This window comes from Lichenostomus cassidix, chromosome 15 (assembly GCF_008360975.1).
Source record: "Lichenostomus cassidix isolate B80296 chromosome 15, HeHo_3.0, whole genome shotgun sequence".
NCBI classification, from domain to species: Eukaryota; Metazoa; Chordata; class Aves; order Passeriformes; family Meliphagidae; genus Lichenostomus; species Lichenostomus cassidix.
In genome coordinates this window covers 2,273,530-2,297,375 of record NC_139496.1, presented here as the reverse complement: position 1 = coordinate 2,297,375, position 23,846 = coordinate 2,273,530, and the positions used below count along the sequence as shown (strand labels likewise).

The 23,846-nt window shown below is 48.4% G+C and overlaps 4 protein-coding genes and 1 long non-coding RNA gene across 10 annotated transcripts in view; 2 read left to right on the top strand and 3 right to left on the bottom strand.

Annotated features, from left to right (window-relative positions):
- SBNO1 (strawberry notch homolog 1) overlaps positions 1 to 3,234 on the bottom strand; it is a 32,224-nt gene extending 28,990 nt beyond the window's left edge. The window contains exon 1 of one of the 2 annotated variants that reach the window (XM_085075412.1): positions 3,081 to 3,234. The gene's annotated coding sequence lies outside the window, so the exon portion shown is untranslated. Of the gene's footprint in view, positions 1 to 2,183; positions 3,010 to 3,080 lie in introns of those variants that run through there. The other variant, XM_085075413.1, reaches the window with a different exon arrangement.
- Positions 3,235 to 4,584: 1,350 nt separating this feature from the next.
- Positions 4,585 to 7,520, bottom strand: LOC146430122 (uncharacterized). Its single transcript, XR_014855261.1, has 2 exons — positions 5,346 to 7,520; positions 4,585 to 4,871 (listed from the first exon to the last, which is right to left on the bottom strand). It is a non-coding gene; the product is annotated as an uncharacterized LOC146430122 (long non-coding RNA).
- Positions 7,511 to 16,139, top strand: KMT5A (lysine methyltransferase 5A). Its single transcript, XM_085075422.1, has 8 exons — positions 7,511 to 7,723; positions 8,032 to 8,126; positions 10,204 to 10,360; positions 11,191 to 11,407; positions 12,037 to 12,121; positions 12,478 to 12,537; positions 13,017 to 13,207; positions 13,929 to 16,139. Exons 1-8 carry the CDS (start codon positions 7,531 to 7,533, stop codon positions 14,137 to 14,139), a joined length of 1,209 nt encoding a protein of 402 aa, XP_084931548.1. The 5' UTR covers positions 7,511 to 7,530; the 3' UTR covers positions 14,140 to 16,139.
- A 1,205-nt stretch (positions 16,140 to 17,344) lies between these two features.
- Positions 17,345 to 21,854, bottom strand: RILPL2 (Rab interacting lysosomal protein like 2). 2 transcript variants are annotated; one of them, XR_014855259.1, is made up of 5 exons: positions 21,484 to 21,854; positions 20,483 to 20,634; positions 18,583 to 18,664; positions 18,114 to 18,224; positions 17,345 to 17,622 (listed from the first exon to the last, which is right to left on the bottom strand). XR_014855259.1 is itself a non-coding variant. In XM_085075427.1 (4 exons), exons 1-4 carry the CDS (start codon positions 21,832 to 21,834, stop codon positions 17,598 to 17,600), a joined length of 639 nt encoding a protein of 212 aa, XP_084931553.1. In that variant the 5' UTR covers positions 21,835 to 21,849; the 3' UTR covers positions 17,345 to 17,597. The 2 variants fall into 2 exon arrangements, 1 of the variants encoding a protein (XP_084931553.1); XM_085075427.1 differs by lacking the exon at positions 18,583 to 18,664 and having other exon boundaries at positions 21,484 to 21,849.
- SNRNP35 (small nuclear ribonucleoprotein U11/U12 subunit 35) lies at positions 20,004 to 23,500 on the top strand. 4 transcript variants are annotated; one of them, XM_085075430.1, is made up of 2 exons: positions 20,004 to 20,100; positions 22,489 to 23,500. In XM_085075430.1, the coding sequence occupies exon 2, from the start codon at positions 22,495 to 22,497 to the stop codon at positions 23,290 to 23,292; it is 798 nt and encodes a 265-aa protein (XP_084931556.1). In that variant the 5' UTR covers positions 20,004 to 20,100; positions 22,489 to 22,494; the 3' UTR covers positions 23,293 to 23,500. The 4 variants fall into 4 exon arrangements, with proteins under 4 accessions (XP_084931556.1, XP_084931558.1, XP_084931555.1 ...); XM_085075432.1 differs by having other exon boundaries at positions 20,082 to 20,100; positions 22,492 to 23,500; XM_085075429.1 differs by lacking the exon at positions 20,004 to 20,100 and adding an exon at positions 21,870 to 21,996.
- The last annotated feature ends 346 nt before the right edge of the window (positions 23,501 to 23,846 follow it).

Below are 23,846 nucleotides of genomic sequence, written 5' to 3'. Positions count from 1 at the left end.
CAGCCTATTAAATAAAACTTTAAAAAAACATATTTATAAAATTCCAACAGTACTAGTATCTCAATTATTTTCTTTGTATTAAGAAAAAACAGACTGCTGCCACTTCAAGAAGGGCTACCAAAGCACACCCAACGTTTCTGTAAGGTGCTCTCCTGATTAATAAAGCCGAAAACTTTGATAAAGAGACAGTTTTCTGATCACTGCACGTTATGTAAATAATTCCTGATTTAAAGATACAAAACCAGAATGCCATGTTTAATATCATGTCATGTATCCATGCCAACCTGGCTCTCTCTCTCTTTCCATTTTAGCTTTGGTACAAAGAAGCAAAACAAAAAAAGAAGAAAAAAAAGATTCTAAAACACGTCAGGCAACCTGCTCTGTTTCCCCTGAGAAAGATAATGGTAGAATCCCAAACAGTGAAAAGCCTTTTGATTTTTAGGTCTGTGAGTTACATATTGTAACACTGCATGCCTAAAGTACTTATTTAAAAACCATAATCAATTACAGTATCACAAGTTGGTCCAAATCAAACATCACAATCAAGCAGGCACAGCTATTCCCAAGCCCTTCAGACACCTGGGATCTGTGGTGTACCCAACTGCAAACCTGGGTGTTATTGCTTGACTGGCACATAGTGTTCAGCAACTCTTGTTCTGTTACTGGAAAGGTTTATCCTATTAGCTTTTGAGGAATACATGTCACCTGAACTACACTGGAAGCCATTTACAATATCACACAAATACTGAAGTTGCAGAGACAAGACAGCTTTGCCCTGCAAATTCTCTGCCTGTCTGAACCGTGAGTTATTATTGACCTGAAAATTTCACATCTCCTTTTGCAGCCTCTCACAGCAGAAGTGTAAGGGCTGCTGAGCCCCATCCCACCCAACAGGATTCTCTGGATACCCACGTGGGCTCTGCTCATCTTGCAGCTTTTGACTCCAGAAAGCAACCTGGGTAACAATAAAAAGATCTCAACCAACCCAACCCCTTCTGGTCCTCTCCAAGTCACCATTTAATCAAAGAGCAAAACCCTAATTAATGAACTCACTCATTCTTCCATGCCTTAACCTCAAGACTAGTAACTAATTTTGCATTTACATGTACAAAGTTGCTTCCACAAAAATCGTAAGTTAACTCCAATCCTGGAAAAATCATTCCTGTTTTTCCAAGGCTGGTTACTGCTCAAACATCAAAACTTTCAAGGACATAAGGGACACTTCAGGGTACTGTGGGTTCAACTCTGCCTCAACGCTCTATAACGACTGTTCTACAAAATTTACAACTGTCATGCTACACAGTCTGCAAATGTGAAATTCACAAGTTTTGAAAATATTAAAACACTTAACAATGCAATAATTTGGCACAAAATCAGCTTTCGCACTCAAAGGCTGGAGCTGGTAATTTGGCCAGTAGTGAAAGTTTTTAAGAAGAAAAAAACACAAAGAAATAAGAGCAGCATGTGAACACCATGATCCTTAGCTTTAGCCTGGGAGCCATTTCCAGGTATGTCTCCAAGCACCATTACCTACACCCATGACCTGCTTCAATAGCTTTCACAGTAGTTCTCAGCCAGTTTTGAAACCAAAGAAATAGCCTGGACGAAAAGCCAAACTGCCCACATTTTATTTCTAAATATTGCACACAAATATGACGTCTCATGGCTGTGAGGCAGATACAGAATACCAATTCAAATGTCACGCTGTTACACAATTTCAATTTTTGATTTACATCATCAACTACAGATTTTCAATTTTGGGGGAGGGCAGCTTGCAAAACTTTAATGTATATTTTAAAATAATTTTAGTCCAGACACAACCTTGATAGTCTAAAGACAAACAGACTACCACTGAGTTAATTCCTAACTTTAGACTGTGTCGTTTGATCACACTAAATTTTCTTTTACTTACTCTGGAGTTACCTAGTAGATCAATTCAAGGGTTTTTGGGGGGTTTTTTTTAAGCATTTTAAAAATCTGCCTCATAGTTAACAGGTATCAAACACATAGAACCAACCTATGAGTACCAAAAAGAAAGTACAAAACTTCTATTTTATACTCTCAAATGCTAATGGTCAGCTAAAAATAATAAAGGAACAATCTAAAAAACCCCGAAAAAAAACCCCACAAGGCCTCTTCCCCATCAGACTGTAGGGGCATTTCTACGTTAAACTATTACTCACCCTAGCAACCTCTGTTTGAGGTGCGCTCGTTAAGAGTCCCTGGACTTTGAGGCCGTGTCTGTCGCCGCGGTTCAGCTCCCCGGGAACAGCAGGGCCCCGGAGGGCTCGGCCGGGAGGGGAAGCCCCGGGGGAGGTGACGGCAGAGCCGGGGGGTCGGCGGCTCCTGCCTCGCCACCTTGCCACCAACACGTGTTCCCGACATAAACTTCCGGGTTGGGCCAGAATCGGCTGCGTAATCCTGTCCCATGCGCGACTTTTTGTTTCCAGACCTTCACCTCTTTAAAGATCCCTTCCACGGCACCGCGATCCCGGGGAAGGGCGGGAGGGCTCCGTCTCACGGCGGCTTTCGGAGCCGCTCCGGCACCATAAATCAAACACCCCCATCCCCCCGGCCTCGTCCGTCTGCTTCCAACCTCAACAATCCCCGGCCGCGCAAAGAGCGCACAAAGGCGCGGGCCGGCCCGGGAGGCTCTGCCCGCGCAGGGATGCGGCAGGGGGGCGGCCAAACCCACCGCCGCGCCCGCCCCCGGCAGAGAAGCGCTTCCCCAGAAGCGAGGGGCCCCGCCGCCCGCCCCCGCACGCCCCCGGGCACCAAGTTCGCGGGACACCGGGGCTCCGCCGGGGCGGCGGCGGCGTCTCCCCCGCCCGCCGCACCGCCCCCGGCCCACCGGGACCCTCGCGGGGGCGGCCGCACAGCCTTCCGGGGCTAAGGGACCGAGGGAGGCGCGGAGCCGCTCCCAGCACGGCGGGTCCCCCCCGGACACCCCCGCGCCACCGCCGCGGGCCCCGGTGAGGAGCTGAGGGGAGGAAACCCCCGGGGCGGCCCCACAGCGCGGGGAGAGGCCCGAGGCGGCCCAACAGGCGCGGCGCTAGGCTAAAGGACAGCACGGGACTCACTCTCTGTCGCGCTCGGTCCTCCCGCGGGCTCCTGGAAGTCTCCGCCGCCGGCCCCGCCGCCCGCCGCTTTCTAACTCACGGCCGCCATCTTTGCCCTCCCTCCCCTCACAGGGGAGGGGGGGCCGGGGGCCGCCCGCACCACGTGACCCGGGCCGCGCCTCCCTCCCCCCGCCGCGCCGCGCGCGCTCCCCGCCCACGTGACCCCGCCGGCCACCGCCCGCCGCTGGCGCGCGCTCGGCGCCACGTGACCCGCCCCCCGCCCGCGAGCTCCCCGGTCACGTGGCCGCCGCCGCCGTCTCGCGCCCACCCCCCCCACCGCCGCCGCCGGGCCCCGCCGCGCGCTCCCCGCTCGCCCCCGTCACGTGACATGCCGCGCCCCGCTTCTTCCCTGCCCCCGGCAACGGGAAGGCAGCGAATTCCCCGTCCCCTCCCCCCGAAAAAAACCCCGGCCTATCCACCGTCCTTCAAATAAGCGACGTCCCCTCGGGCGGGCCCCGCCCCAGGGCGGTAGGCCGCGGTCGAGCCTCGGCGATCCGGGCCCGGTTCCCGGTAGGGTGGGGGGAGGGGAAGGCGGAGGCGAACCGCTGCGAGTGGTCACGTGACCGAGGCTCCCCAAGATGGCGGCCGCCGGCGAGACCGCGGCAGCGCGGCGGAGTTCTCGCGAGATCTCGCGTTTCTCGCTGCATCACGGAGAGGGATGACGCGGCGCGCGCGGGGGGGAGGGGCTGTGCGCGCGCCCCCGCCTGAGGGGGCGATGGCGGGAGCGCGGCTTGGGCCCAGGGGCTGCCGGCGTGAGGGGAAACCGCGTCGTCGCAGCCTCCTCCCCGCCTGTGCTCCGGCTGGTGAACGCGTCTCCCTTCAGGCGGCCCCCTGCTCCCTTCCCGTGCCGCCGCCGTTGGCCCCGGTGCCACCTCCGCCCCTCACAGCGCCGCGGCTCTGCGGTGCTCCTTCCCAGCCGCTCTCTGGACACCCCGGGACAGTGCGGGGGACATCCCCGCTGCCCTCCCTGGCAATGCCGCACCCGTGGGGATGTCCTGGCGGATGAGTTTTCCCTTGCAAATATTTTACAAGCTGCTAATGTGAAACTTGCTGCTGCAAAGAGTGAGTGAAAATCACATTTGGAGACACTTTTCACGCTGGAGGCCCACAGGCCAAGCAGACTTGTTAAAAGACACAGTCTTCCAATAAAATGCTTTCCCAGTTGTGTAACATTGAAAATTCGTAAGAACTTTCACACAGAATTGAGCCAGACCTAGTTGAAGTATGGGCAATCATGAAATTCCTTCAAATATCCAGTACTACTCATTCAATCTTGCGCAAGTTTGCTTATTTTATCATTCGACAAATTTAACAGGGATTAACAACCAATAAAGGATTAGACAGATTAAGGCTAAACTATTTAAAGCCAAAGCAACGTTAATTAAACGGACTTAGGTAATTCAGATTAATCAGTGATGCTTCAGAAGGGGAAAAAGATGACAGAAGAGTGGCCAGAGACAAGAAGAACAATTTAAATGGCAGCTTTTATCATCATTATTGCCCTCTGCAATATTGCCATCTTCAGATGAAGACACCATGAAGTACAGCTCACACGTGCTGAATCGAACATTAAATCTCAGGAGTTCTGTACAACAGTGACAGGAGAGTGAGGGTTTTGATGTCTTGAGTTGAAAACAGTTACCTGTCAGCGTTTGTGATCATCCTCGACTGGAATAGGTGAGTAATCCCACTGGTGGAAATGCTGCTTTCCACTGGCGTGGAATTAGAACACTCAGATTTGTCTGCAGGACTCTGTTTCCATAGAATTTTGCATGTAATTCACGGATCTCACTGCACTTTCAAGTCAGAGACTTGTTTTTTTTTTTAAATCATTGGTAGATACAATTCTGAATGTAATTATATTTTATAATCTATGAAATGCAGTTAGCACCTACTTGCATTTTATTCTGTGACTTTATAAAATTATCTTGCTTAATGTAACTCTCAGCAGTTACCCTCAGGGATTGTTTTTACTTGATTTCTAGTGGCTGAAGCACAAATTGTGGGGATTTCATCTTGTGAACGAGAAATTTGTGTAAACGCTGTCATATTTATATAATTGCAAATATGACAGGTGCTGCGTGAGAACTTGCTCTCAGGTGAGAATATTTAACAAGCATCTCGTTGGAATATTGGAGAAAAAATGAAACTATGAATTCAAAGATAAAATAAGAATTTTTTTTAACCTGGGTGAAGTATTCATATAGACCGAAGGCATTCATTTACCGTGAAGATTTTCTTTCCTTTCTGAGCGGATCAACGCCTCGCTCGTTCTTCCTTCCCTTCCCTCACAGAACAATTTCACATTTCCGCAGTAAAACGTGGTGCTCCCGGGAGCTGCTCATGCGGCACTACGGGAGAGAATATTTAGGTCACTGGGTTTTAGCGCTGCTTCTAGCGGCAGTCGCGCTGCTCCCTCTGGATTACGGGAGTCGGCAGCGCTCTCTGTGCCATGTGCTGCTGTGTGTCCTGAGTCACGGCTGGGCGGCTCCAGCCTCACGCGTCTCTTTTGGGCTGCAGCCTTTAACATTTTAACTTCTCGCCTCTGGCTTTCGGGCACAGCGAGCTGAAGGGTAAAGCCAACATGTTTTGCTAATTCACGATGTGATCCCACCGCGCCGGTAGCAGCGGCCAGTTAGAGATGACGTTGTTTTCTTTGTTGCTCTGGTATAATTCCTTGGCTTCCTTTGCCCTCTACTGGTGGCCCGCATGGCTTCGATGCCAACTCGGTTGCTTTGTTTAATATACATAAATAAAATAATTATTAAAAATATCAAAACCCCAACAGCTGAGCGAAAGCACAGTGAGGGTGTTTCCAGAGCTTTGCCAAGACATTAGGAAGAGCGCTCCTCAATTACTGCAAGAAAGAAATCATCTTAGTAATTTATGAGGATTCTATTTTCCGGTTGCATCAGAGCTGTGGGGAAAGAACAGTGCAAACTGGGGTGGAAAAATCGGAGCAGTGTCTGCTCTGGTGCTTTTGTGCAGAGCTTGGAATACCTGCCTTGATGGAAGAACACCATGACATGGATGTTCATGGACATGGATGTTCATGGGCATCATGCCCTTTTGAGTTTACAGGAAAACACCCAGTGAGTTTTAGTTGTCTCTCTGTAAAATTCACATGCCTGGTGATAGAAGTCCCAGACATAACAAATGACAGCTCCCATGCTGAGCTATTTGTTCTGTCTTTTCCCAAAGTGCCTGAAAGCAGAGCTATCACAAAAAGAGGAGAGGGTGGACTGAAACTGTGCTGCTTTCTGAGACTCCTCTGCCATCACACTGAATTCCTGTCCTGTGAGCCCCCATCTGCTCTGGGACAACTTGGAAGGGACGAGGCCCCTTCTGGGCAGTTCTTGCTTAAGATGAGAGGGTTTTTTTTTTTCCTGTTCTTAAGGGAAAGGATAATTTTCAGCTGTATCACCACCCCGGCTGTTTATGTCACTGTGGGAATGCCCAAGAGACAAGCAGCAGCCTGTGGCTACAGATAAGCCATGGGTGGGAAGCTGTGATAGCTCTTGGGTCAGCTCAAGTGCCACCGCCCTATCTCCTGAGCACACACAGGTAGTCCTTGCTGCAGAAGGGCTAACACAGATAAAAGGAAACAATAGTCATGCACCATTGCTCAATATAATTGTTCTACCTATGGAGCACCAAAGCAGTCCTGTGTGGCAATTTCCTGACTTCCATGATGGCATCCATCCAGATCCCCTGACCCGCGTGTGCTATTGCCTCATTGCTGTTACTCATTGCCGTTGTACTTCCCTGATTTCCATGTGTATGTACTAGTCCTGTTGGCAGCTTTTGACCACGGAATTGATGCTGAAGGCTGTTCCACCTTTCCTGGTGATAATGGCCCTCTGTTGATGTCCCACCACGTGCTTTTGCCCTATTTTAGCGGTGCTCATTATGGAGTGGGAATTTACACAAGGTCTTTGATGCTTTAACACAACACTTGAGTATTACCTGCCCTCCAGGCAAGCTCGGAGGGTGGAACTAATAGACTTAAATTTCAACCGGGGAGATCTAAGCTAAACATTACGTAAAGCAGCCTAATAATTTCGCAAAGCAATTTTACAATCCCGCCAGGATTAGGGGTCCTCCGAATCCCCGCTGCGAGGCGGCAGGGGCCGTGTGCTGTGCGGAGCGGTGCAGAGGGAGGTGCCGGTGCACCGGCAGAGCGGACAGAGCGGGGGATCCATCGACCCCGCGGGGCGCGCACGGGCCGGTGGGTCCCTCGCGCTCCGACCCACGTGGCGCAGCCCGGCCGCGGGACGGGCGTTCCCTGCCGCGCCACCAATCAGAGCGCTGCTTGCCCTCGGCACGGGCCAATCAGCGCCCAGCAAACACACTTTTAAACCCCGTTCCCGGGAGCCGCAGCCACCGCGGTGTGACAGGGGGAGGGTGGGCGATGGCTCCGCGTGCCAATCAGAGGCCTGAGAGCGATGATTGGCAAGCCGCTAAACCAATGAGGTTGCCGAGGGTAGCGCGGCGTCTCCCAGCGGAGCGGTTGGCGGCGGCGGGGACTCCGCGGGGACAGTCGGGGCCGCCCGGCACGGGGCCTCCGGGGCGCGGGGCCGCCGCCGCCGCCGCCATGGCCGGAGGTGCGCGGGGCGGAGCGGGGACGAGCGGAGCGGGGCCGGGGTGCGGCGGGGCCGGCGGGGCTGGGCCCGCGCGGCGCGGGGCATCTCCGCGGCGCGGAAGCTCCTCCCGGGAGGTGCGGGGAGCCGGGGCCGGCGGGACTCCTCCCCCGCGCGGTGTGCGCAGCTCGCCGGGAAGGGGCTGGGCCGCCGCGGCTCGCCCTGCCGCATCCAGCCCTTTAAACATGGCGCAGGCCGCGGCGGCCGGGCGATGACCGCGGGCGGCAGCGCCGGACATGGCTCAGGCGCCGATCTTCCCCCGTTGCTCCTAGGGAAGAACATGCCCAAGACCGGGGCGGGCGGCGTGGAGAAGGCGAGTCCCGAGAGCGCCGACAGGAAGGGCTCCGGCCGCCCCCGGGCCGGCGGGGTAAGCAGTGCCCGGCCTGGGCGGGCGGAGCGGGGCGGGCGGCTCCCGGGGGTCTGTGTACCCTCCGCTTCCCCCGGGGCAGGCGAGCCGGCGTGCGGGCTGCCCCAGCGAGCCGCGGGGCCTCGGGCTTCGAGGGCCTCAAATCATTCACAAATCGGTTGATTTTAAGTACAGTCGGACTTTTTCCATGTTCCCCCGTGCCCTGCCGCAGACAGGCCCTAGGCTCTGCGTTCCTTCCGTGCCATCTTCCCCGTCTTGTACTTCTGTCACGGGCAGCTGGCCGGAGCCTGATTGTCATTTTGCATTTAACTGCCAATGAAAATAATTGTGGCTATTGCATCAAATCCCGGAGCCCCTCAGCAGCCTGTCGTGTTTTACTGTGCTGAGAAAATCTCTGCTCTCCAGGGTCTCCAGCCTGGCACAGACAAAGACGTGGCAGCGGCGTCTCGGTTGCGCCAAGAGCACAGCAGGCAGGGAGCTGGGAATGAGGGGAGGAAGCTACGCTGGAAAAATAGTTGTTCGTTTCCTGTTCATGGTGTATTCAAAGCCTGAAGGCTCAGCTGGCAGGTGGACTGCAGTTCACTGCTTTGGGCTTTCTCCCAAAATGCCCATATTTAAACCTCTCTTGAGGACTTTGAAGCTTAGGGTTCATTGCTTGCAATTGTTAAAGTGGAGCGTTTTCTTAGTATTTCATGCTTTGAAGTTCCTGTTTTTTAAGAAGCAAGCTTTGCCTCTCATAGGCCTTTCAGAAATATTGGAGGTCAGGGAAGGTTCAACTGATCTGCTTTTTCTCAGGCTGTTCTAATGTAATCTCCATCTCTAGTGAACTTTATTTGTGGACTAAGATTTGATCCTTTAACTGGTCTGATTTTGTGTGAATTATCTACATAGGAAGTTTGTTATTCGTGATTATGTTAATTATTAAAATTATCATATGTGCTTTATTGTGTACTTTGTTTACTTTTTCCATGTCTATGTCACTAGGTATACTGAGGTATTTGTTTAGTCAGCTATATTTGAGCTATCTTTTTTTAACCACTGGTACCCTTTGTTCCTTGCTTTTCTAAAAAAATGGATGCATATTTTTATTGTTTTAACTGGCTTGCCCTGTCTGAAAATTGCTTTTAGTTGAGTCGAACTATAGCCAAGAAAAACTCATTCTGGCCAAGTTGCGTCTGTTTGTCCAGACAGTGAGATTTCACAGTTGAAATCTGTGTGTGCCTGACGTACACTGCACAGGCAGACGTAGCCAGGTGTCAGGAGACTGTAAAAGCAAGGGTGACAGGATTCCACTAATATTTGCTAAATTTGACACTGCTCACTGTTGGCATCTTGGAGCCTGAGCCACCAAACAAACCCCAGGCTCTGTGGTGTCTGGCCCTGCCAGAGGGTTTTGCCATTTTCCTGGCTGGTCTTTGTGTAGACTCTTTATTGGGCTTTTTTTGCCATGAACAACTTTTACACTTTGTTTTGTATCATATAATGGCTGAAAAGATAGCACTGTTTATCTCCCGTGCTTTGCTGAGAGGTGTCACTCAAGACAGACTGTAAAACTGATTCCTGTCTTCTGTGCTGCTTAGTTGAGCATATAATTTACTGCAGCAACATTTGACACCTCCTGAGAGTAGCTGTGTAGCTCATACCTCTCTGGCTATGAGAGCTCTGTACTGGGCCTGGGCAATTTTTGCTGCGTTATTCATATTTTTTTTTGCTTGCGCTCTTTGAGGCTGCCTTCCTCCAGAGGAGCTCAGGCTTGGGGTTTTTTTTTTTTTTAGCACCAAAGTTCATACTGTGAAGCAAAAGGGTGGAGGCTGGAGTTAACTGTGACTACCCCATCCTGCCACATTTTATGTGAAAGCTCTCTCAGACTGAGAGTTTGCATTAGTAAAGTTCTCAGAGTGCTCAGCACTGTTATGTTTTCACTTAGAAACCACAATATCAGTGGGGTGATGCTTAAAACAGTGTAGTTTGCAGCAGCACAGTCAGCTGTCAGCCCTTTTCACTGCAGCCTGTTGTAGATGCCAACTTGAGGTTCCCATAATGTCTGTGATGAACTTTTTGTGTGGGTCTGTTTTAGGAGAATGTGTTTATTGGTCAATCCAAAATCTACAGCTACCTGAATCCCAACAAAGCTCCTGGTGCTCGTCCCCCGCTTCAAGAGGAAAACTCTGTCATGTATCACGAGGTGAAATGTCAGGGCAAAACACTAAAGGAAACCTACAGGAAAGGATCTGGTAAGATTGAGCTTTGGGTTGCTTATCTTGTTAAATGTACTCCAACCACCCCCAATGCTAAAATTTTAATGACAAACTAAAAGCAGTGAGGAGGAGCCCAAATTGTGGATGCTGAGTGTCAGGCTTCATAGGTGCTTCTTTGTAGTGACTAGAAATGGGAATGTTCTGGAAGTTTATGAAGGGGAAGCAGACCCATCTGGCTTGTGTTTAAATGTGCATTTAACAGCCTTGGTAATTTGTCAAAACACTTCAATGCAAACACTTTTTAAGCAGGTATCTTTAGTCCCACTTGACGCAGGGAGTGTCAGGTTTTCTGGAAACTTGGGGCCTTTAGTTCCTAATTTGGCTCCCCAGTTTTGACAAGGAAGTGAAGATAGCTTTAGCTTGTCCCACTGCTGAGGCCTTGCAGCTGTGCTTCTTTTCTCCAGCGAGACTGAAACATCTGTCTCAGCAGATGGGACTGCTAGACCTGATGATTTACTCTACATAAAAATGTTATTCAGCTTTAAACCACTCTCACCTACCTCTGAGTCGCTTGTCTGAGGAGGAGGATGTGATTGTATTGGGGCAGGTTGCAAAAAACCAAGAAAATGTTGGTTGTGGGGGGTATAGATTTCTTGTCAGTGCCAGCCCTTTAGCTCCTATGGATTTGGTCTGAGTGGCATTGGCCACTTGGTAACAACATGTGCAGCTGCTGAGCCCAGCAGTGGAGGGTCATTCCCATCCTTTTTCTCTCATTTGACAGAACTATAAACCACTGGAATTCATTTAAAGCACTTGGGTATAATTGGCCCTAAGTTGAGAGCCTTACTTGATTTCCTTGTCACCAGGAAAAAAGAATGGTGGCAAAACAGTTGAAGGTGCTGTGAAACCAGAAGAGCAGAAGGATAAGGAAGGGGGGTGCAATCCTTCAGTGCCCTCCTCCGATCAAAACCAAGAAACTGTAGAAACCCAAAAGACTCCCCTGCCTGCAGACTGTGCTGAGGAGGCCAATGCAAAGCCAGCTCAGAAAAAGATGGTTAAAGCAAAACGTGGACCAAGGAAAAAGTAAGTGACCTGTGGAATTGTAAAAGGGCTGCTCTCTATTTTCTCAAGAATATTACACTTGAAAAACCCCAAAACTGCACGAAGTATCTACTTTGCAGACGACTTGCTTGTCATGAAAGCAAGGTTAGTGTATTCTATCACAAGTGAAATATTTTTGCTGGTCACCTATGGAAAAAAGGAATTAATGAGCCATTAAGACCTACTTTCTTGTGGACAAATGGGAATGTGTCTTGTCAGAAACAGAACAGTTGGAGGCTTCCTGGCTGAGCTGATACCCTTTCTCATGGTGTCAGACTAATGTGACCTAATATTAATGAATTCCTTGCCAAGCAGTTTTTGTGACCTAAATTTTTGAGTGCCTTCTGGCAAGGCACGCAGGGGGCCCCAGACTTGTAATGTGACCTTCAGTTGATTTCCAGCGACATCTCACTTTTATCGTTCAAGAATTAGTACTGGAGTAATGGGAATAGTGTAAGGAAGAAAAGGGGATGTAGCTGTGGCTTGAAGTTAAGAGTCCTGATAAAAAGCACTGATTTGTATTGATCACATTTCAATTTGCCAAACTGAAAATAAAAATTTCTTGCACATAATCTGAAATGCATGTGTGTTCTCTTTTTCTTACCCCTTAGAACGCAAGGAAGAACACCAAACCGAAAAGTGACAGATTATTATCCAGTTAGAAGAAGTTCCAGGAAGAGCAAATCTGAATTGGAGGTAGTGCTTCTTGTTAAAATGGCCTTACTTATAACTGTCTGGTTAGCTGAAGATTTGGGGAAGTGTAAACCATCTGTAAATGGTTTCCATTCCATACACAAATATCATTGTGCACTTGAAGTATTGTTAAGAACATGCTTAAAATTTGGAAGTAATGGTTCAGTTTAGAACAGAATCTAGCTGCTTATATATTTTGGGGGGGGAGAAATCTGTCTTTCTGCCATTCAGTTTACTGGAAATACGAGATGGTTTGGAACAATGAGTGTCACTGGTTGGTAATTTCCTTCCAGCTCTAGAATAAGCTACAAAAGCTATCAACAATATTGTGATTTTGTTTGTTCTTGTTTATTGTGCAGACTGAGGAAAGGAGGAAAATAGATGAGCTGATTACAAGCGGGAAAGAAGAAGGAATGAAGGTAACTGCAATGCCACCCTAAGTAACCATGTACTGTTTCTTATACAGTATCTTGATGTTAATCTGTTTAATCAGAGAGAAGCAGAACTCAATCTCAGTACCCTGCAATTCTCTGATGAAAATGCAGGAAAACTGGAACACAGTCTTTCCTTTTGAATGAGCATTTTTGGTCTCTGAAGAATATGTACGTACAGCCTCAGTAATAAATATTGAGGGGGCTTTAAGGTCTTTACAGAAATGCACTCAAGTTCTTTAATGGAAAGATTTTGTGTCCAGCTACCCAGTAACTGAGAGTGTGTCCCAAACTCATCCTGCATTTCTTCCACAATGCTATGCATTGTACTTCTACAGCTTTGTCTGCAATGCACACAAATTCCCTTTTGCAGCATTTTTTAATAGATAATTTCCTAGTAATCAGCATATCTGCAATGATGTAAATACTTTCTCGTTTCCCAGCTGATTTTCTTTTCAACTCAACAGATTGATTACATCGATGGCAAAGGAAGAGGAGTAATTGCTACTAAACATTTTAATCGAGGAGAATTTGTGGTTGAATATCATGGGGATCTCATCGAAATCACTGATGCTAAGAAACGAGAGGCTGTGTATGCTCAAGACCCATCCACAGGCTGCTACATGTACTATTTCCAGTACCTCAGCAAAACCTACTGGTAAGCTCAAGTTTCCAGTGACAGAGGCTTTGAATGCTGCTAAGTCTTTTCTTGTTTTCATGCAAATCTTTTGTTTTTAATGGAAACTGTGAATTATGAAGTCTTTTAGAACGCTGATCCATGCTCCAAGAGCCTCTTGGGCTATGAGGAATGGTAGGTGATTCAAAGGCCTGTTCTCTGAAGTACACCACAAGCTATACAAAGAGTTGCATCTGCTTGGATGAGGCTTGTAGTTCTGCTGTGGTCTTCAGCCTAAATTTATCCTCTTGTATAATGAACTACTTTATCTGAGTTGCAAGGGGTTGGTTTGAAAAGCAGGATGGACAAACTCCCTGGAAGAGAAACATTACTTTCAGCTCTGATTGGGTGTCTTTGTTTCTCCAGTCTCTGACACCCACTTCAGTCCAAGCTATATAATTTGTTTCACATCTGGATTCTGCTATTCCTGGAAACAGGCAGCTCAGACAGTCCAAAGGTTTCAGTTTCTGGGTTTTGTGCTAACTTAAAAAATCTCCTGGAGCTGTTTCAGTTTCCCTTCATTGCCATATCATGATGTAATCATAGTTGTTCTGTAATGTAACATGATAATGTCCTGTTTCTCCTTAATTTTTCAAGCCTTGTGTGGATTCCTCCTTCTTTATCTGATATGCACTTTGGGTTTTGTCCACAAAACGTGCCCATGTTGCAGGCACAATTCCATGTTCTGTTCTTGCTCTTTCAGTGTTGATGCTACGAAAGAAACGAATCGTCTGGGAAGGCTCATTAATCACAGCAAGTGTGGCAATTGTCAGACCAAGCTCCACGACATCGATGGTGTGCCTCATCTCATCCTGATAGCTTCCAGGGACATTAAGGCAGGTGAAGAACTGTTGTACGACTATGGAGACAGAAGCAAAGCTTCCATTGAAGCTCACCCATGGCTGAAACACTAATTCATCTTCCTTGTTTCGGGGTTTTTATTTTTGGACTGAGTGTTCTATAAGGAGTCAGTGAATATTTTTTTCCTGCCCTCACTTCCCTCAGCTTTCTTAGTGGACTGCTTATGGTCTTCCGAGCTCCTTAAAAACTACCTTTTTGCTTTGCAGTATTTAAATACCTATTACAGTTTTCCAGGCAGGCTTGAATAATTGATCTTAGATTGCCAAAACTTTTATATCATAAAAGGAAAACCTTCCTTAAATTTTGAATGCTTCTGCATAGTGACCAGTGCCACTTGAGCAGTGAAAGACTTGCACAGGAACTTTATCACTGGGATTGTGCTTCTGCTTTTGCAAGGAAATCTCACACTCCACTTTGGGGTGCTGAACTTGGCTTTATGACAGAAGTACTTCTGTACTCAGTCATCCAGTGGCTTGACTACCTGTCAGACTGCTTTTCACAGCCCAGTGCTGACAGGCTTCTCTGAGATGGATGCTACTGTCATTCTCAAATAATTTGTGATAGGAATGCAGTTTTTCCAGTGTCATACATTCTGTTGGCAGTGAACTTCAAATGCACTGGCACTGAGGGAAAAGGATGGTCAGATTGGCTGCTTCCTTTGGAGAAATTACTCCCAGCCAAACGAGGATTGATTTTGATAGACTGGGTTGTAACTGATTACAGATGTGAAGATAGAACTTCACAATGAGAATCAATGTTTGACATTTACTTATTTTCTAAACTTTGAGAAGGTACCTTTTTATAGTTGATGGCTGATTCTTGGAGGTGTCCCCCAGAGGATTTTAAAGGAGTAAAAGCTCTCTCCAAAAATTTTTATATTACCTTCCTATGCTAATTAGCCACATCAGAAGCTATTTATTTACTGTGAATGCTTGAAGTAGAGCATAGCGGTTCCAAAAATAGGAGTCATCTTCATATGCAGCTTCAGACTGTAGTGATGGAGTTCATGCAGTGAAGAAAGTAGATTCCTTATTGCCTGGTCCTGTAGGTCTGTCCAGCACAGTCTGGTCCCACTGTCTCACATGGGAGTCGAGCGCTTGGCATCTCGTGGATTTTCGGAACATTACTGTTGGAGAGGCAAACCTGGGATATAGGCAGGCAATACAATGCAGGTCCTTTATGTTAAAGATGAATTCTTACCAGTTGGAATTTTTGCCAAGGCAGGCTTGGCATGTGTGTAGATGAAAATGGCTGTGAGCCATCAGCCACGCTTGCTGCTGGAAGATGTCAGCAAGGGATCTGTGGCTCTGTTAATGTCTTCTATTCCTCATGTCTTGAAGGCTGCTGCTGTTCCAGCTGAATGCCCTCTAGGACAATCTTATGCTTGCCTATGTGATAGGTCAGATAGCAACAACATCCTGGTTGTGTGCTCCAGCAGCAAGAGAGGTGGCTTAGTGATGTATTTTTTAAATTAAAAACTTGAAGACGATGTCTCTGTAAAATAAAGAATATATTTATTATTGATGAAATGGCTGCTATACTACCTGTCTCCATTGCAGTTCATGAGCATTTTGGAAGAAAGCTGTGAAAATCATTAGCTGTTAAATGCTTTATGTTATTTACTGCTTCACACAAGGCAAACTCATCAGAGCCAGCCTGGGTATTTTCCCATTTCTGAAGAATGAACTGGAGACTTTTACATTACATGTACTGAGTTTCAGGTAAGCCTCATTGGCCAACTTGTCTGAGTTGGCATTGATTTTTCTCTGGTCTCAATAACAGAGACCTCAGCAATGTGTACAGTGTCCTGTTAAACTAGAGCACTTCCCTTAAGTCAAAATTGGAATAAATTTTTTTGTTGTTTTATTTAAACACTTGTTCTCTATCAGGTTGAATAGCTTAAAACCTCTGTACTTCAGCATCACTTTTGTAAACAAGAAAGGGGAAAGATCTCCCTGTTTTACATAAAAAGAAAATGTCTTCTCTGAAAGCTTAACTGGTAATTGAGTAGCACTGCGTTGGAGGATGGAAATAAAGCTCATGTTGCACTGCATATGTATCCTTTACTTTCCTAGGAACATACATATATAGAGTTCTATAGATCTATCTTAATATACTCCTCACAGGAACATGCAATTTGGATGTTTATCTCTGTGCCTCACAGGAAGACTTCATCTTCTAACAGGGTGTCACAGGGAAAGATGCCCTTGGGTTGGGAGCTAATCTGCTTTTTTTTTAAGGAGACTGGAAAATACATCCCCTGGATAAACCATGGAAGAGGATGGAGTTCAGATCACATGTAAGCATCATCTCTCTTCAGCTTAGAGATGCATCCTGGCTGTTGCTGATGATGATTGCTTCTTTATTTAATTTCTTCTGTGCACAAAGCCTCTGCTCAGGCAATGCAGTAACTGCCTTCCCTGCTGCCATGCTCTAGAAAATATATAATGAGGGCATGGCCAAAGCTTATTGATATTTTGAAGATGGCAAAAGGACTTCAGTAGGTCTGTGCCCTGGCTAAACCAGCTGGCTCAGGTCAGCCATCTGTGGTGTTGCCTTGCTAACAGACAGTTGTTCCTGAACTCTGAAGGGAGGCTGCAGTTCTGCCTTCTGCTGAGCCACATTCATGTAGTGCATCCAAGCAGATGTGTGAAGTGTCCTATATTTTTCATGCTGCCAGTGTAGGAGGGAATCAAAAGACTTCAGAGCCTGCTTTCACTTCTGAAGAGAGTAAGATCTCAGTTTGATACCTGTCACTACTTCTTTTATGTCTTTTCAGACTTTTCTGCTCTGGATATTCTACCTTTCTAAATGGGGAACCTAATTGGTGTCTTTCAAGCTTCTTTTTCCACTCCTCTGTTTGCCCTATATGCTTCCATTAGTGCTAAGTCTCATTACTGGGGCCAATACACAGCTTGTGGCAGGTGATTGAAAGAACAGAGCTTATGCAAAACACAACTGCCTACCACAGGAGACCTTCAGCTGTCAGAAATGAAACTATTGGTGCATCTGTTCCAGTCTCTGCACTGTCTGCACCTCAGTCCTTCATGTGGGCAGAGCTCAATGCAGCAGCTTTTCTTCCTTTGCTGTGCATTTCTCCACTGTTTATCTCACCCCCAAACAGCCACTTGTGAATGGCATGTCTCTCTTAAATATGTCTTCATCTTGCAAAATCATTTTGTGTTTTGATAGCTGGGCAGGATAAGTATGTTGTGGTACTGATCATCACAGACTCTTTTAATAAGAATAAAACCCACCTTTGTATAAATGTTTTATTTTCTACATGTGGGTAATGTCTGACAGTAAGAAATACAAAAAATATCTGTTTAAAAGTTTCTGAAAAAGCAGAGTAAAATCTATTCTGAAAGAATATTATACAACATGAATTTAATGAGATTGCTCATTCTCTACAGTAGGAGTGATGTTGCTTCTTCCAATCATTGTCTTTCCCAACGCCTCCGAGGCTCATCAGTGCCACTCTCAACAGCAGTGCTTAAGTCCTTGAGGATGCTCATTTTCCATGTTTGAAAGAAAACCTTAAAAAAAAAAAAAAAAAAAAGAAAAACCCAGTAGCAGAAAGGAAACAATAATGTCCAACTGGAAAAGAAGGAACATGCAGTGAGGTGGCCATGGCAATGTGGTATTTTGGGAACTTTAGGGACACAGCTTGAGCTCATGGATATTGTGTACAATATAAAAAAAACCTCTGGGGCCAGCTGTGATGCTTCCACAGCACAGTCCTGAGGGGCTGGTGGGAGGGGCAAGTATTGAATCATTTTGCTCAGAAATGCTTGTGTTTCCTAGAAAAAAAGTGACTCCCTGCTTGCCTGGGTGGAGGTTGCTTTCCTGTGCAGTGCTTTTTCCACAGGAAGAGATTGCTTTATCAGGTTTTTAACTTTACATGGAGACCAGAAAACAATATCTAGCCAACTAGGCTAAAGTTCAGCATCCATCCCTGGATTCACTATGTTTAAGGAGTGTGCCAAGTTCTCATAAATTCTTCCCAAAAATGTGCAGGCAAACTTACAGCCTTTTGATGATTGTCTTCTCTTCACTGTTCTTTCTGGTGCCAGCACTGCTGCCACTGCCTTCTTTTTCCAGTTCTTCAGTTTGGTCCCTTTTCTGTGAGATGATCCCACTGGGAAAACAAATGGTTTTGTTTATTTTTTGGTGGGTTTGTGCAGAGTGTGGCAATGCATGTGTTAGACCCCTCACTGGGCAGATGGGACATGGTGAATGAGTGCTCACAGGACAGGGATGGCAGCCCAGCCTCTGTCTTGTAGTGAACTGAAAATAATGAATTATTATCCCTAAATACTGCACTGTAATGTTGCTAGGGTTATGCTTTAATGAGAACGCTCCACAGATGAAAAATGTCAAATCATAATGGGGGTGAAAAGGAAGTGTAATCACACTTGGATTTGTGCAAAAGTCCAAGGATCACAGGAGGGTGCAGACACAAATGGTGAATTTCTGCAGAGGTGGATGTGTGGTACCTCCAATGCAGCCACCAAGGCTGGGAACAGATGGGAGATTCCCAGCTCCCCTGCAAGGCAGGTGCCTGTTCCTCTTTCCACCCTACAGAGGAGACAAGAAAGGCTTTGCCTCAGCTCTAGATTTTGTCATCCCACTTCAGTGTTTCTACACTCTACAAGTTGTAAACGCCTACTCCAGGCGACAGTTTCAGTTTGACCAAAGGATGTTTTCCCCGCTTGGAATGGGGTTAGATTTTCCCAGCCTGCACACTCAGTGTTTTCACAGCATGTCCTGAGCTGACCTCATTCATTTGGAGAGCTCAGTGGATCAAAGCCTGTGACTGCAGTAGCTGCAGGCTGAGAGTAGCCAGGCAACACTCGACTGGATTTGGAAATAAAAAAACAGAGCACTTAAAAACTGGTGTGACATCAGGCATGGGGTAATTCCGAGGCAGATTCTCTTCCTGGACAGAGGGGACAATGAGCTGTTGGGTGACACTGCAGAGCTCTAACATCTGTGCAATAACTTCTACCCAGAAATCATGATGAAAAATGCAGGTCCCAAACACCACCAGTTACTGTGAATCAGTCTCTGTGAGGGTGTTTGTTACCTTGTGTTTATATATAGAGATTATTTCCAGTATGTACAAGGCATTTTAAAACATATATTTATCCTCTTCTCCTGCGCAATTACCCTTTACTACAATTACCATTGGGATTTTATGTCGCTGTTAGAGGGAAAATGGTTTTTGGTTTAAGCTGTAACACTATATCAGGAGATAGCCTCACAAATAACTATATCTGAATAGCAGCCCTGCCCTGCTCTCGGTGCACAGCACTGAGATCAAATCACTCAAAACCTGAAAACATTCCCACTGTTACATTTTTAACTTGGCCTGTAATAAACTGTGTAACAGCTGGAAAATCAAAGCAAGAAGCCATTCCACTGCTGTACAGCAAAGCATCTGGCTGAGGTGGGGAAGTGTTGTCAGGCAGTTTGTAAATTCTTGCATTTAAGTGTAACTTCTTGGCTTAACTTGCCTGTTACAGACAAGGCAAAGGGCAGGCTAGCTGTATCCAGGAGGGTGCTGCTGAGATATCTCAACTGAAATCTAATGTGCTCAGACATTTTGTGTCTAGATTAAGAAGTAGTTTCTTGACCCAAAGAGTTCATAATCAAACTTGATGAGGAGGGGCAGAGGTTGGGAAGAGCAGCCTTGGTGGTGGATGAATTTGTAGCACCAATATCTAGATCACATCCCACACTTTGGCTTGCACTGACTGGTCCCTTGGAGAAAGACCAAACCCTTCCCTGAAAGAAATCACTTGCTTTGCACAGTTCAAGGGCCTTACACAACCCTCTGTTGGCAGTGTTAAAAACCCCACAGCTTATCAGAAATGATGAAAGAGCTCAATATTCTGTTTCTAGATCACTGCCATACCCCAGTGGGAGCGAAGGACCGGAGATAAACCAGTGTCGTGCTGCAGGAGGAAGGAAACTTTGACTAAAGCTGAGCTGGAAACCCCCCGTGCTCTTTGGTATGTAGTGTGGCTTTATACACAGTGTGCAACTGCTGTGACTGCACAGATGAATTCCTGTGCATGAGAACCCAGCCTGGCTGTGGAGTGGGAGTAACTGTGCGTAGGCTGACAGCGGGACAATTATGGGAAGAGGCTGAGAACGGTGCAGAGGAAAAGGGAGTTAAGTTTTAAAATTATGTTGCATAGACACTTCATTGTTCCCCCATTTTTCTTTGTTCACTTGTATGCCCAGGGGAGCACAGGGGTCACTTACACGCCTGGACAGTGCCTATTCCAACCTAGGGGCCCCAAACCTGCAATACTCTCATCTGATAAGCTTCCTAGACATGAGGTAATTGTTATTGGTAATTATAAGTTCTTTGCTGACTTCATGCTTTACCTCTTGTAGCACTGTAGCTCCTCTTGCACCACCAGAAGCTGAGCTTTCAGTTGGTTCCTCTCTTGCAATACATCTCGTAGCTCCTGTAAGGTGAACCGGGGCCGGTTGGGGTCTGTGAGGTCTATCACCATCTGATCTGGTCCAAGGCTGGGCTGCAAAATAAACAGTGCTGGATCCCATAACAGCTCAAAAAACAGAGCCCTAAGAGAGTAAAAAGTCTGGATTTTATAACTATGGAATTTTTAGAACTGGTATGAATTCATCACAATCCTGATTTTTTTCCAAGCAGTTAATTATAGTTCTTCATATTTTTGCGTTCTGTTGGTGACTGTGTTCTCCAGCCAAGTGTAGGCCACAACTGTGACAGGCTCTGACCACAGCTAAAAGCAAAGTTTCTGTCCCAAAGAGTTTGCAATTTAGTTTGTCAAGAAGATGCTTTTATCAGCTTTACTGATGATAAGAGGTTGAGTATCTAATGTCTCACCAAAACTCCGTGTTAAAGAGAGTTAAGAACTGAATTCTCCTTTCCTAATTTAAAACCTTTGTAGTAATCAAGACATCAGTTTCCCTCACACGGGGTAACAAAGCCTCAGCGTTTGCATACATAGTTGTTTCCATAGGGAATGCTGTGCAAGAGCTGAACACGGTGAGTTTGTACTCTGAACTCTCAGAGTGTGCACAGCTTTGTTAGCACTGCCCGCTGCTGAGCTAAAGCGGCTCAGTCACTGCCGTGAAACCGGAGCGAGGGATCCACAGTGCTGCGACCTGTAACCACCCTGAAAGAAAGACCTTCAAGGCTTTCACGGCCAAAGACGGGAAGTGACTTTGTGAGACTCGTTCTGCTCAAAAGAGACCACAAGTGTCCGCCAGCCCATCTGGTGTCGTTCAGTGTGCGCTCTGCACCCACACGTGGTGGGCCCGTGCTGAGGAAGGGGGTCATGTCCCGTGTGCCCTGGCCGTGTCCCATGTGTCCCGTGTGTCCGGCCGTGTCCCGCACCCACCTGCGGGGCGCTCCCGTGGGCTGCCGCCCGCAGCTGCTCCAGCTCCCGCCGCAGGCTGTCCCGCTCCCGCCGCAGCTGCTTCTCCACCACGCTGCTCTCGCTCACCAGGGTCTCCAGCATCTCCAGCACCCTGACGATCCTGAACTGCAGCCGGGCGCGGGCGGCGGGCAGCTGCGGCCCGGCGCGGAGCTGCAGCAGGTCCCGGCCCACCACGGAGGAGATGTCGTAGACATCCGCGGCCGTGAGCTGGAACGGGCTCTTCTCCAGGGCACTCTCAGGGCCGCCATCCTCATCCTCCTCCTCCTCCTCCTCCTCCCCCAGCTCCTCCTCCCCCTCCCGGCCCCGCTCCATGCCCGCCGCACCCCGGCGCTCCCTCCCTCCCTTCCTCCCCGCCGGGCCGCAGGCGGAGCGCCTCCTCCCGCCCCCGGCGCTCCCATGGCGGCGGCCGCGGCCCGGAGGCGCTTCCCGCCCTGCCCCTTCCCCTGAGGAGGCACCGCCCGCCCTCCGCTGCCGGTAAGGGGCGGGGGGCTCTCGCTCAGCCCCGGGTGAGCCGGGTGAACGCATCGGCCATCCCGCAGCGCCACATCCGCCTCGGCGGCTCCGGGAGCGGGGCGGGGGAACCGGCGGGCTCCGGCCGGCCGGGAGCGGGAAAAGGGGCTGGAATCGGCCCCGGGGGGAGCGACTGCGGCAGCTCCGGCCTGGCGGATCGGCCCCTGTCGGCCGGGAGAGCCGCGTCCCGCCGCGCCGGGCGGTGAGGGGCTGAGGAGCAGGCCGAGCCCGGGGCAAGGCCGGGGCCCCTCAGGCCGGGGCAGAAGCGGTGGATCGGCTCCCCGACACGGCTCTGTCCCGGGAGGTGAAATTAAACAACAGCGACACGTCTGGTTTATTTTGGTTTGTCACGTTTTGAGGGATTTTTGGATGAACACACGGTGCAGCGATGCTGGAAAGGCTTCTTGCGCAGCCTTGACACACCCATGAGCCTGTGCCGTGTGTGTTCTCCCCTAGCAGGCGATGGCTGACTGGGCCCCCATAGCCAAGGAGTACGACCCTCTCAAGGCCGGCAGCATCGATGGCACGGACGAGGAGCCCCACGACAGGGCCATATGGCGGGCGATGCTGGCACGGTATGTGCCCAACAAGGGCGTCACGGGAGATCCTCACCTCACCCTCTTCGTAGCCAGGCTCAATCTTCAGACCACGGAGGAGAAGTTAAGGGAGGTCTTTTCCCGCTATGGAGACATCAGGAAGATCCGTCTGGTTCGAGACCTGGTCACGGGATTTTCCAAGGGTTACGCGTTTATCGAGTACAAAGAGGAGCGCGCGCTCTTGAAGGCCCACAGAGATGCCAACAGGCTGGTCATCGACCAACATGAGATCTTTGTGGACTTTGAACTGGAAAGGACTCTGAAAGGATGGATTCCCCGGAGGCTTGGAGGTGGGTTTGGAGGCAAAAAAGAATCTGGGCAGCTGCGGTTCGGAGGACGGGACAGACCTTTCCGAAAGCCCATCAATTTGCCAAACATGAAAAATGATTTCTATGGAGAAGGATCATCAGAGAAAAGAAACTGGTCTCGTGAGGGAACAAGGGACTGGAGAACAAGGGACCGAGACCACGAGAGGAGCAGGGACAAACGCTGGCCAGAAAGGGAGCGGTCATGGGCTTGGGGTGACAGTGAGAGAGAGAGGGACTCCAAAGAGGAGAGGAGCAGGGGGAGGGAGAGGAAGGACAGAGACAGGAAGGACAGGGATAGAGACCGGAGCAGGGAGAGAGATACCAAGAAACAAAGAGATGATGATAAGCACAGATAGGTGACCGTGCCTTGTCCCTGGGGTATGTCACCCACTCTTCTGGCAGCTCCAGGGCTGTGACAGCATTCCCAGAACAAGCTGTGGTGTTGCCATCTTGTGCCTGTGACTCTGCTGCCAGCAGCTCTCTGTAGTTTGGTTCCTAATGCAGTTCCGATGTGTGTTGAATTGTTCTTTAGAGAAAATAAACTTTTGTATTAATGTTTTTAAAGGGGTGAATGCTGTAAGGAATGCACTGTGCGCACAGGCATCCCAGTGAGCTGAGCACAACCTTTGCCTGGGACCCTGGGTTAGTGGTTATCTGTGGGCCAGATGTCCACACATTAGTTATGAACCAGTCCTGTGCTGGAGACACAGGAATGGAACAGCAACAAACTGAAGCTTCTGAAAAATATGCCCCAAAACAGAACCTGATGGGAAGCAGTTTTGTTTTTGTGAAGACACTGGAACAGGCGAGACTTTTATTGATGCTGTGTCCTTAACTAGTTCTGCCAGGTGAGGGAGAAGCATGGAACCAATCTACTCTGTATGACATGGGAGGATGAAACTGCTTTGCA